Here is a 13,478-nt window from a genome sequence, read left to right as displayed (position 1 = left end):
CTCAAGGGCCACCAATAGTGCATGTTTTGTGGAAATCCACAAAGGTAGTTAATAAGCTCGGCTAAGACACTAATTATCCCACCTGTGCATGGTTGTGGTTTTCTGCAAAACATGTACTGTTGGTGGGCCTTGAGGACCGGAGCAGTGCCTTTCAACGCTGCTAGATTTGGGCGCAGCCGGCGCCACCATAGACTATTATAGGAAACACATCACACAGCGTTCAGTGAGTAACGTCGGCGATGTCACAAGACGAGCCTAAGTTGCTTAAGAAACACAATAATTCAGCCTCCACCAATCGCTGGAAGCCAAATTATATCATTCCTCCACTATCCATGGCGGCCTGGAGGGGGAATAGTAATTAATACGGCCCGGACTTGTGCAGAAGCAGGATCAACCATATACCGGCTGTATCCTGCGCCCAAGTCTACCGGCGCCGTTTTCAAATGTATGCCTTGAGGACAGGGTTGGGGAACTCTGATCTAAATGATACGGTGGAGGTGCTCATATTAAAGGAATACTTGTAGGGGTTGGGGGAAAAGGAGTTGAACTTACCTGGGGCTTCTAATGGTCCCCCGCAGACATTCCGTGCGCGTGCAGCCACTCACCGATGCTCCGTGCCCCGCCTCCAGTTCACTTCTGGAATTTCAGACTTTAAAATCTGAAAACCACTGCGCCTGCGTTGCTTTGTCCTCACTCCCATTGACGTCACCAGGAGCATACGGCGCAGGCACAGACCATACTGGGCCTGCGCAGTTAGCTCCTGGTGACATCAGCGGGAGCGAGGACACAGCAACGCAGGCGAAGTGGTTTTCAGACTTTAAAGTCTGATATTCCAGAAGTGAACCGGAGCATCGGTAAGTGGCTGCACGGGCACAGGATGTCTGCAGGGGACCATTAGAAGCCCCAGGTAAGTTCAGCTCATTTTCTCCCGACCCCCCCCCCCCCCCCCCCCCCCCACTACTACAGTATTCCATTGAGGTATAAAGATCCATGGCCTGGACTTTCATGTGTGCTCACTGAGGTGTTGTCAGAATATACAAGAAGTGGGACTGTTTGACTGCTGTATGCAGGAAAAAGACTGTACACTGCAAGAAGTAGCATATATACTCTTTGAAAACTCTGGGAAAACTGTGAAAAGAGGAGAGACAATAGCTTTCCCTTCAAAGAGCCATACATCTAGCGATTCTGATTCAATCAACAAAGCGATCAAATTTATTAAGGATTCAACTACAGTATAGTTGATCAAAAGTCGATCAACTAGTTACCCACACACTACAAACGATATCCTATGCATTTTACCTTCACTATTTGATCTGACCAATGTTGTGTCTCCATGCTCTGAATGCAAAAATCGATTCAGAGCCGATCGAATGATACATAAACAGTAGCCGATTCCTGTTCAATTGACCAATCTCTTGCATCCTGCTCGATCGACCAAGCTGGTCGATTTGACATGAAATGAGCCACTTTTCATCAATTAGGAATTCTGGAGTGCACTCGATTCCCTCTCCATTATACAAAATGATCAAATTGAATGGTTAATCATACAGCCAAATCGCTAGATGTATGGCCACCTTTAATTTATGCAAGGGTGCCCAAACTAAATGTCAGCTACTAGGGAATAGAATGTCAGCTACTATGAGGAGATGCCAGAGCTATATACTCAATAATTATTACCCTGCCATAAGCTGCTGCACCTGACATCCCTCCTACCCAATCCCCTGAACAGTGCTCGTTGCTCATACAGCAATGGTTCCTCAAAAAAATCCCCTTAACAATCGAGCAATCTGTACCTAGCTTTATGCCTTGTACACATGATGCAATTTCCCATCAGATTGACAGTGAAATCGATTATTTCCAACAGGTTCGATCTGATTTCTGATTTTTGTATAGAAGTGATTGGAAATCGATCAGAAAAACAATGGGAAATAATCAGACCTGAGGACTTTCAATATGATGGGAAATTGCATTGTGTGTACCGCGCATTAGGGATAAGCTATTTCTTGTTTCAGGGAGAGTATCATGTGACGATGAGGTTAATGGTTTTTAGTGATGTAGTAAACATTGTAGATTATTTGAACGGGGAAAGCCCAAATACCGTAATAACACATACTGCCCTTATGCAGACAGCAGGGCTGTGGCAGACATGTTGTCTCTCTCTAGCGGCCTGGGAGGAGATGGTCGCCCAGCACGGGGACTCGCAGCGCACAGCCCTCCGATAATGCTGTCCCTCTATTCATTCTATCTGCGTTTTGTGTCTCAACACAACACACGTGTAAACAGCACTGCAATCATTGTACACAAGACCCCCATAATACAATATATGCAGGCTAACCTGAGGAAGCAAACGGTGAGCTCCACTGCGTCGCCATCTTCTCCTACACTGACGTCATTTGTCAGCGACTTAGTGACTACACCGCTGACGATTAGACGAATGGCCGCAGTGAAAGTGAGGCTAGTTGCGGCTCTGCACAGTATATACGGGATAGATATAGAATATAAATAAAATCTGATTTAGGCACTAGCAGCGTCCTCGATAGAGGGGAGTTTGAGTGGCTGCTCATGGATAATAGGCATAGTTCCCAACTGTCCCTTTTTCGGAGGGACAGTCCCTTTTTAGGAGCCCTGTCCCTCTTTCACCTTCATTTGTCCCTCTTTCAGGACCTTGTCCCCCTTTCTATATAAATATATATATTTCTATACTAAAATGTGTTTGATTGACTCTAAACTTTATTCCCATCCTTTAAATTGATATATTACTCATTTTAAAATGTTACTATGAAAGAAAATGAATCAGGATGGAAAGGACCAGTGTGGTTTGTATCATAAAACAACATATTTTTCTTATGAAATTTTTATGGTATGAGTGACTAGAGGTACGTGACCATACGTCCCGCTTTACCCGGGACGCATCCCGCCTTCAGGGGGCGCTGTCCCAGGCTGCATGAGGTCCCGTGAAACGTCCCGCTTTTAGCAGCGGGACGTCCCGGCCTCGGGACTCTGGCCACCGTACATGAACTAGCCGCAGCGTCTCATAGACGCTGTGCTAGTTCATTCCCTGCAGCACCGCTCCAGCAGCCTGCATTGTCCTCCGGTGTAATATCAGATATTGCAGCCTTCCTCACTGAGTATCGCGCATGCTCAGTGGGAAGTTAGACATTATTTACCTAAAATATCTCCGCTTCCGCAACACGTACACCCCCGAAATTTTCAGGGGAGGGAGGGGACCCCCAGATCTAGTTCTGTGTCGAATTGCAGCCTCCTAGCCCCGCTATTTCCCGAGATAGGTTTGCTGCAATCAGTCTCGGGAACCAGCGGGGCTTGGGGGCTGCAATTCGGCACAGAGCTAGATCTGGGGGTCCCCTCCCTCCCCTGAAAATTTCGGGGGTGTACGTGGTGTGGAAGCGGAGATATTTAGGTCGTTTTACGTGGCAGCACAATTTAATGGGACGCAGGCTCCTACTGCGCATGCGGGGCTGCACAACGTGCGGGGCTGCAATAGCTGACATTACACCGGCAGGCAGAGCAGGGCTACGGGAAGATGGCGTCCGGAGGCGGAGCCCTGTACTGGAGACTATTTGTGTCTCCAATACAGGGCTCCGCCTCCGGACGCCATCTTGCCGTAGCCCTGCTGTGCCTGTGAGCCTGCACACACACCAGAACACCCGGCTGCGTGAGGGGACTTCTGTCAGGTGAGTACATGCTTTTTTTTTTTCCAGGTGAAATATGCCCACATTGAGTTTTTGTGCTGACATGTTTGCTCCCATTGCGTTTAATTTGTGCTGACATGTTTGCCCCCATTGCATTTATTTTCTGCTGACATGTTTGCCCCCATTGCGCTTTTGTGCTGACATGTTTGCCCCCATTGCGTTTTTGTGCTGACATGTTTGCCCCCATTGCGTTTATTTTGTGCTAACATGTTTGCCCGCACTGCGTTTATTTTGTGCTGACATGTTGCCAGCAATGCGTTTATTTTGTGCTGAAATGCTGCCCGTAATGCGTTTATTTTGTACTGACATGTTTGCCCACAATGCGTTTATTTTGTGCTGACATGTTGCCCGCAATGCGTTTATTTTGTACTGACATGTTTGCCCGCAATGCGTTTATTTTGTGCTGACATGTTGCCCGCAATGCGTTTATTTTGTACTGACATGTTTGCCTGCAATGCGTTTATTTTGTGCTGACATGTTGCCCGCAATGCATTTATTTTGTGCTGAAATGCTGCCCGCAATGCGTTTATTTTGTACTGAAATGCTGCCCGCAATGCGTTTATTTTGTGCTGAAATGCTGCCCGTAATGCGTTTATTTTGTACTGACATGTTTGCCCGCAATGCGTTTATTTTGTGCTGACATGTTGCCCGCAATGCGTTTATTTTGTACTGACATGTTTGCCTGCAATGCGTTTATTTTGTACTGACATGTTGCCCGAAATGCTTTTATTTTGTGCTGACATGTTTGCCCCCATTGCGTTTATTTTGTGCTGATATGTTGCCCGCAATGCGTTTATTTTGTGCTGATATGTTGCCCGCAATGCGTTTATTTTGTGCTGAATTAAATGTTGCCTACAATGCGTTTATTTTGTACTGACATGTTTGCCCCCATTGCGTTTATTTTGTGCTGACATGTTTGCCCCCATTGCGTTTATTTTGTGCTGACATGTTTGCCCCCATTGCGTTTATTATGTGCTGACATGTTGCCCGCAATACGTTTATTCTGTGCTGACATGTTGCCCATTGCGTTTATTTTGTGGTGTCTGGGGTAACTGTTGCTGCATTTATTATTTAATAGTCATAGTTGGCTATGTTTGCTGCTTTGGGGTTACGGTATACTATTAAATAGCATCACACAGTTTCTGCACACCCATGATGCGAATCCTCGTTTGACCACATCATGGCGTAAACACTGCTTTCTTATGCCTCGCTGTTACATCAGTACGTTAGCTCCGCCCACAGAATGTCATGGCCACACCCATTTTTCGGCACGGCATGCTGTGCGCGCCGCAGGCACACATTTGTAGGTGCGGCAGTCCCCCATTTTTCGGCGCGGCGCGCTTAGCGCGCCCCCCCCCTCCCCCCTGCCACCCTGTCCCAGGTTGAGCCTACAAAAATCTGGTCACTGTACTAGAGGCGTGGTGGGGGCGTGTGCCAGGGGCGTGGCTTCTTCTCATCTCAAAAAGTTGGGAGGTATGATAATAGGGGCTTGTGCTACAAGTGAAATTGTGCAACTGAAAGATGTGATTGGATGTTTGTGGGGAATGGGCACTGGTGCAGAGTGCAGGGGCTGCTAGAAACTTAAATATTGGAGAGGAGATTTCTGTATGGGGCTGTTAATAAAATAGTTCAGCACAATGTTATGTTGCCACTACCCTCCAACTGCGTGATGAATATTTACAACAACACAGTAATGTCTAATCAACCTTATATTTATAAACTGGCCCAAGTCGAGTTTGTATGTTCTCACCTTGGCCATATGCAATTCACTTTTTCTCTTGAGTTTTCTCTAAAGTCATATTTTCACTATTTTAACTTATCAATAAAATACCCTTGAAATCACCAGCAAACAAGAAAATTCTTAAAATAGTTTTGATAGTACTTTTTCATCTACTTTTTGGTACTTTTTCAATTGCAAAGTGCTGAAAAATTATTCTAAATAGAAGATGAAAAATGATCTCCTAAGAGAAAACTCAGGTGAAAAAGTGAATTGCATATGGCCCCTTGTCTGCATGTGTTTTTGCTGGGCACTCTGGTTTCCTCCAAACATCCCAAAAACATACGGATACTAGTGTTGTCCGGATCATGAACGATTCGGATCTTTGATCCAAATCTCTTTTGTGAGTCGAATCATCAAAATGAGTGATTCGGATCGCAAAGGGGGCGAGGCGGGCAGCGGGGTCCTGGAAGCAGAGCAGTCATGTTACTGGAGGGGAGCCAGCCTTGCAGGGACAGGTAGATGAGAGAGGGGACATGGGTGCCACTGCCAGATACGTGTAGAGCACACATACTGGCTGTAATGTGCTGCTCATTATAGGCTGTCTGTTCCTAGTTGTGCACAGTGAACAAATGGGAAACTTTTGGCTCAGAAGTACAGCTCAGTAACTTTGTAGACAGCGTGCTGAGCTAGAAGGGCAGGCACTGTGATTGCAGGGCAATATGATCCTCCTGCACTGCTCTAAACAGCTGCACTTCACTTCTGGGAATGCTTTTGGGAATGCTTTCTTTCACTGTGAGACGTTTGCATTCAAAGTATACAGATGAACATATAGGTGAAATATATGTAAAGCATATGATTGCAGCATGTGGGTATTGTGGGCAAACAAACATTTCTGCTCTCTGCTCATCCCTCCTCCCTTCTCTGTCCACCATCTCCCCTTCTCTGTGTGTCCACCCCCCTCCCCTTCTTTGTCCACCGCAGGGAAAGTCCTGTCCTGCTAGTCATTTCACCCCCGAATGCTTCCCTAGTAAAATGATCCGAGATTCGGATCAAAGATCCGGATCTTTTCAATGATCTGATTCGAATCACTGAAAAGATCCGAACTTCCCATCTCTAACGGATACATGGTTTCCCCCTAAAATTGGCCAACGACTATGATGGACATATGACTATGGTAGAGATTAGCTTGTGAGCTCCTCTGTGGGATAGTTAGTGACCAAAGATGACAACACTATATAAATACTAAATAATAAAAAAAAAGTCAGTTGATTGTGCATGCTACGCCTCCTACACAGCGTATTGTTCTGGCGGTGTGCTGGGTGCTGGGAGAAACCGAGAGACAGCTCTCCCAAGTAGGGGACTATAACAAATATATTCCCCTACTGATTACCTAGACTTTCTCTCTATGGACGTAATTTGTGGTTCACTAGTGCCGAGTCTTGCCGACACCCGAATTACAGTGATTTCCTGCTGCACCGCTGTAGCCGTAATATCATTGGTGGCGCCCAAAGCAGGCACTATGTGGCTCGGAGCCTGCGCTGAGACCACCTGTCTCGTCCTACACATGATAGAGGGTTTTGGGCTGTTTCTGCTGAAAATCTGGTATGTACACAGCCTCACCAGTGTGTCCTCAAGATTAAGAGAAGGATTGAGATGAAATGGGACACAAGGTAATAGCTTTGGCTCCCCATGGTAATGTTTCATGTAAAGGCCTCTTGCACACTATGTCCATTGGATTGCAGAATAAGTCTGCATGCCAACTCACTACCCATACAATTCAATTGGACATTCCTCCTGTAATGGATCTCATTATTCTAACTTGCTACATGCAGGCTTTGAATTAACATCTATGTCCAGTCGTCATTTCTGTTCACACTCATAACTTGTGCATTATGCAAAGCAGACGGTGTGCAAGGACCCTTAGGTAAGGTAAGAGGGGAGTCAAAGAAAGTGGCAGCTGGGCCCTTGACACTAAAGCCTGGTACACATTTTCAATTTTAATTGGCCAATCACTGACCAATTTTACCACCTCCTACACAATCTGATCATAGTATTCCATTTCTGTTCACCTTCATACTACATGGAGGTGGTAAAATTGGTTATTGATTGGCCAATCTTTATTAAAAGTGTGTAATAGTCTTTACTAGGCACCAGCTTAGGTTGCTTTGTTGATTTTTGTATTTATGCACCTTTAATGGGCAATAGATTTCAGACTGATTCAATCAAAGTGATCAATTTGGGTGGCGAAATTCATAGATATAGGGCATAGGTGAAAAGGGAGCTACAGCACATAGGGAGGATTTGTTTGCCCAAATTAGAGGTACAGAGCTGCCCATAATTATACCCCTGGCAAATTTTGACTTAAAGTTACTTTTATTCAACCAGCTAATCATTTTTTGACGGGAAATGACATAGGTATCTCCCAAAAGAAAATAAGATGATGCACAAGAGGCATTATTGTAAGGGGAGGGGATTCTCAGCTTGTATTTACATTTGAGCAAAAAGTGTCCAGTCCAAAATTATTCATACCCTTCTCAGTAATCTATAGAAAAGACTTTGGGCTCTATTCATAAAAAAGTTGTGGCGAAAAAACTCCTGGAGGGAAAATACCGCAGCGGTATTTTAGACTTCTGGGTGGTAATTCATAAAAATGTTGCCAGCTGCGATGCAAGTGCGGAGATCTCCCGCTGAAAGCTGGCGGTAAGCTGTCGGAAGGCATGCGGAAACACTTCAGCCGGCAGAGTCCCTCCGTGCACTGCTCTCTCTGGGAGGTCTGTCCCATTCACTTGTATGTAATCCGCAAAATCAGAGGAAGCGGTATTTCCCGTCCACATACCGCTTCCTCTAAACTTTATGAATGGCCATTTTGTTACTTTTCTCTAGATAAATCTAGAAAAACACTGGAGAAGGCGGAAATTTCTCGCTCTGCTGGGGGATTGTAGATTTTCATGCGGGAACAGCTTTTATGAATGCCCACTTTGCTAAATGGACGGGAAAATCCGCTGTTTTGAGCGGAAAACTTGCGGTAACCTTTTATGAATAGAGCCCTTTATTGGTTATTACAGCAATCAAACGCTTCCTATAATTGCAGACCAGCTTTTTGCATGTCTCCACAGGTATTTTTGCCTATCTTTAGCAATGAGCTCCAAATTTTTCAGTTTGGAGGGTCTTCTTGCCATCACCGTTATCTTTAGCTCCCTCCGCAGATTCTCAATTGGATTCAAGTCTGGACTCTGGCTGGGCCACTCCAAAACGTTAATGTTGTTGTCTGCTAATCATTTCTTCACCACTTTTGCTGTATGTTTTAGGTCATGGTCATGCTGAAATGTCGACTGGTGCCCAAGGCCAAGTTTCTCTGCAGACTGCCCGGTGTTGTCGTTGAGAATCCTCATGTATTGCTTTTTTTTTTCCTGGTGCCGTTAAACTGTGATTAGGTTCCCTGGTCCATTGGCTGAAAAACACCCCCAAAGCATTAGGTTCCCACCACGTTTGACAGTGGGGATGGTGTTCTTTGGGTTGAAGGCTTCTCCTTTTTTACATCAAATGAAGGAAACATCATTGTGACCAAACAATTAAATTTTTGTTTCATATGACCATAACATAGAAGATCAGAAGTCTTCTTCTTTGTCCAGATGAGCATTTGCAAAAGCCAAGCAAGCTTTTGTGTGCCTTATCTGGAGAAGTCGCGTCCTTGGTCTGCATCCGTGGAACCCAGCAGTGTGCAGTGTCCGTTGGATTGTCTGCCTTGAGACATTGGCACCAGCAGAGCCTTGGCTGGTGATCCTTGGATTCTTTTTCTCCTCTCTCACTATCCTCCTGGCAGGGTCGTAGCAATAGCTGTAGCAGCCATAGCAACTGCTATGGGGCCCTGGAGTATAGAGGGCCCAAGTGGTAAATGATGCATTAACTATTAATTTTTCTGTGTTTTTCCATTATCTCAGTGCCCATAGACTAGTTGCAGTGTGCATTGCATAGGAATGAACATTGCCTACTCAACTCATATCCCACAGGGTAGGAGCAGGTTGGCATTTCTCAAGACTGCATAGGTTTGATGGCCCCATCTAAATTCTGCTATGGGGCCCCATAATGTCTAGCTACGCCACTGCCTCCTGGCCAGCACAGGTGTCACTTTTGGCTTCCAACCACATCCTCTGAGATTTTCTACAGTGCAGAACATCTTGTATTTTTTAATAATACTTTGCACTGTAGTCACTGGAACTTGAAAACATTTAGAAATGGCAGTGTAGCCTTTTCCTGACCTGTGAGCAACCACAATGCTCAGCCCAGGTCCTCACTGAGCTGCTTTGTCTTAGCCATAACTGTGCACAAACCAACTGCAGAGAGCTGCTGTTTTTCACCTGTTGAGTTGATTATAAGTTCCCAATTAATCAGGGTAATTAGTATGCTTTAAAACGGCTTGGACTATTTGGAATGGTATAGAACTTTGGGTTTTCCCACAGACTGTGAGAGTTTGAGAAGGGTATGAATAATTTTGGACTGGACACTTTTTGCCCAAATGTAAACTAAATCTGAGAATTTTTTTCCACAATAATGCCTCTTGTACATTCACAGTATAACTCTACAGTACAAAGCATTGTGATTGGCCGAATAGTGTGGGCATAATTTACTACAACCTATCGGAAACCTAGCAGTTCGAGACATGGCTGTCCACCAGATCACGTTAGTGGAATGTCTTTATGGGGTTGATTCACATATTAACTCTTATAAGGCACATTAACTCTGATAAGGCACACTATAGGTAGCCATACACTGGTCGATTTGCCATCAGATTCGACCAACAGATAGATCCCTCTCTGATCGAATCTGATCAGAGAGGGATCGTATGGCTACCTTTACTGCAAACAGATTGTGAACCGATTTCAGCCTGAAACCGTTCACAATCAGTGGTGGTGGTGCTGCCGCCGCTACCCCCCCCCCTCCCTTCCCCGCATACATTACCTGCTCCGCCGGCACGACTGCCCCCGGTCACCGCTGCTCCGTCTCCGCGCTGGTCTGGTTTCTGGCATGCTTCACTTCTTCCTGCCCGGCAGGAAGTTTAAACAGTAGAGCGCCCTCTACTGTTTAAACTTCCTGCCGGGCAGGAGGAAGTGAAGCATGCCGGACCCAGAGACCAGAGCAGAGACGGAACAGCGGTGACCGGGGGCAGTCGCGCCGGCGTAGCAGGTAATGTATGCAGGCTCTATTGCGTCAGTCTTCGGGCACTCGAACGCGCTCCCTGCCCGCGGGCGATCGACGGTAATTTTCCGCACGGAGCGATCGACGGGATCGGACGGGATAGATCGAAATTTAGCGTGTAGCGGGAACGATGTGACAGCAGATTCGATCCCAGTGATCGAATCTGCTGTCGATCGGCGGGGAACTGGCCTAGTGTATGGCCAGCTTATTTGTTATAGTGAATCAACCCCTATGACTTTTCCTGCCGGGTCCCCTAAACTAGACTAGCAAAAAATAATTGGCCAAACAGGGCAAGCAGTATAAATCATCTTTATGTACATTGATATAATCTAGGTCAATAATCCTTCATATTTAGCTGATAGGTTTTCTTTTTTTTAGGGCTATAGACTTAAAGAGACTCCGTAACAAAAATTGCATCCTGTTTTTTATCATCCTACAAGTTCCAAAAGCTATTCTAATGTGTTCTGGCTTACTGCAGCACGTTCTACTATCACCATCTCTGTAATAAATCAACTTATCTCTCTCGTCGGACTTGTCAGGCCTGTGTCTGGAAGGCTGCCAAGTTCTTCAGTGTTGTGGTTCTGTGATGCATCTCCCCCATCCAGGCCCCTCTATGCACACTGCCTGTGTATTATTTAGATTAGAGCAGCTTCTCTCTTATCTTTTACAAGCTGGATAAATCCTCCTCTGAGCTGGCTGGGCTTTCACATACTGAGGAATTACATACAGGCACAGCTGTCTGCACTCTGCAGGAAGAAACAGCCTGACACTTCAGTGGAAGATAGCTGCAGGGGGAAAGAAACACACAAATGATCTCTTGAGATTCAAAAGGAAGGGTGTATACAGCCTGCTTGTGTATGGATGTATTTTCTATGTGTGGACATATTGTACATCAACCTACTTCCTGTTTTGGTGGCCATTTTGTTTGTTTATAAACAAACTTTTTAAAACTGTTTTTAACCACTTTTAATGCGGCGAGGAGCGGCAAAATTGTGACAGAGGGTAATAGGAGATGTCCCCTAATGCACTGGTATGTTTACTTTTGTGCGATTTTAACAATACAGATTCTCTTTAACTCAAGCTTTTTTTTCCCTGTGGCTTGTGTAAAGCTAGAAACACATGAGCAGTTATTTACGTCTATCTAATGAATGATCTGATTGTCAGAGATTTAGAAGTGAATTCTTCTGCATATCTATCTAAAATAAACAATAAATGAACATTTTATCAGATGTTAAGCAATTTGGTTAATATAAATTTGTCCTGGATATGCCTCGCCATGTACAAACAATGTGACAAGAACAAGAATTTAAAAGGTGTTTACACGTGTGGTGGGCGGAGCTAGGAGGCTCTGACGTCATACCCCTCTATGCAGTGTGCGCAAAAAAAAATTTTTTTATTCCGGTGGACTGTACTGATGGGAATTCCGGCTCTTCTCAGAGAATTGGCTCTTTTGAATCGGCTCCCATTAAAGAGCCGGCTTTTATGGCTCTCAATCGGCTCTTCATTAAATATCACTGGACACCACTCAGAATTGGAGTAAAAGCCCCGCCCCTGTCTCCATGACAACTCCAGACTGCTTCGTTGACTAGGGCAATCCCTCCTGCTACTGCTCTGCTCCGCCCCATACACTCCTACAAGCTGCAAGAGGAGAACTACATCTCCCAGCATGCCTCAGCACCCTTTATTACAGAGCAAAGCAGAGCTCTGTGGGGCGGCTGAGGCATCGGCTCTTTTAAAACTGAGAGCCGGCTCTTGTCGTTCACAGCATCTTAGAGCCGGCTCGTTCGCGAACGACCCATCACTAGTGGACTGGTAAACGCATTGGCGTTCCGTGTGCATTACTGCTAACACTGCTGCATGTCACTTTGTGGCACTACCTATCCGGACTTTCATTCAGCCACACATTGGAGTAACAGCGACTGGAGGATTACGTTATATGGTCAGAAGCAAAGCTTGCTGGTCTAGAGAGCTAACAGCGGACGATTGCAGCAAGGAGGAAGGACTTAACTCTACATGTTGTTGCCTGCTTTATATGAGCTATTTCGCTTCATGCAAGCTTCTGCAATATCCTATGCTTTAATCTAATGGGATTGGCTATCATCTGCCCTTCATGCTGCTTCTCTCTGTCGCTGCATCTGTTGTATGTTGTCCCTTAGAGACATGTCTGCGAATGCGGCCTTTGATTATGCCAAAACCCCATTGAGTCTGCAAGTGGGACTTAAGCTGTGCTCTTGGAGACAACATCTCTCTGTCAGTGGCACATTCATTTATGCTGTAGTGTCTGGAGCAAACAAATGTAAAATCATACAGCCCGTGAAGGAGATGCAATGTCCTTGTTTGAGCTTTACTGTTTTGATATTTCTCCACAGCAAGTGACATTGCTTTTGTGCTTGGCAAGTCTCAATAAGCCTATGCACATGGAAAAGCCAAGGTCTCGCTACATGATATCCATTGCTCAGCAGCATCCCCCCCCCCCCCCCCCCCCCAGTCAAAGAACGGGATCTCCTGGAGGGCTTCCTCCGTCGCCATGGTGACGGGCGGGATGACGTCCTCAACATCAGAGGGGACTCCAATCCACCCCTCAGCGCTGCCTGGCACTGATTGGCCAGGCAGCGCACGGGGTCTGGGGGGGGGGGGGGGGGGCGCGGCTGCGGCGCAGCGGATAGGCAGCGATCGGATTGCATGCGCAGCTAGCAAAGTGCTAGCTGCGTGTAGCAAAAAAACAAATTGTGCAAATTGGCCGAGCGGAGCCTGAGCGGTGCCTTCCGGCGGCATAGCCCAAGCTCAGCTCGGGCTTACCTCCAGGAAGGTTAAGGACCAGAGCCTTTTTTCCCATTCAGACCACTGCAGCT

The 13,478-nt window shown here is 46.0% G+C and overlaps 1 protein-coding gene across 1 annotated transcript in view; it reads right to left on the bottom strand.

The window, feature by feature from the left end:
• LOC137539190 (pre-mRNA-processing factor 39-like) overlaps positions 1 to 2,429 on the bottom strand; it is a 114,746-nt gene extending 112,317 nt beyond the window's left edge. The window contains exon 1 of the mRNA XM_068261707.1: positions 2,336 to 2,429. Coding sequence (XP_068117808.1) covers positions 2,336 to 2,372 — 37 coding nt within the window. The 5' untranslated portion in view covers positions 2,373 to 2,429. The remainder of the gene's footprint in view (positions 1 to 2,335) is intronic.
• Positions 2,430 to 13,478: the final 11,049 nt, after the last annotated feature.

This window comes from Hyperolius riggenbachi, chromosome 11, assembly GCF_040937935.1.
Source record: "Hyperolius riggenbachi isolate aHypRig1 chromosome 11, aHypRig1.pri, whole genome shotgun sequence".
NCBI lineage: Eukaryota > Metazoa > Chordata > Amphibia > Anura > Hyperoliidae > Hyperolius > Hyperolius riggenbachi.
This window is presented reverse-complemented; position numbering and strand designations above follow the sequence as displayed.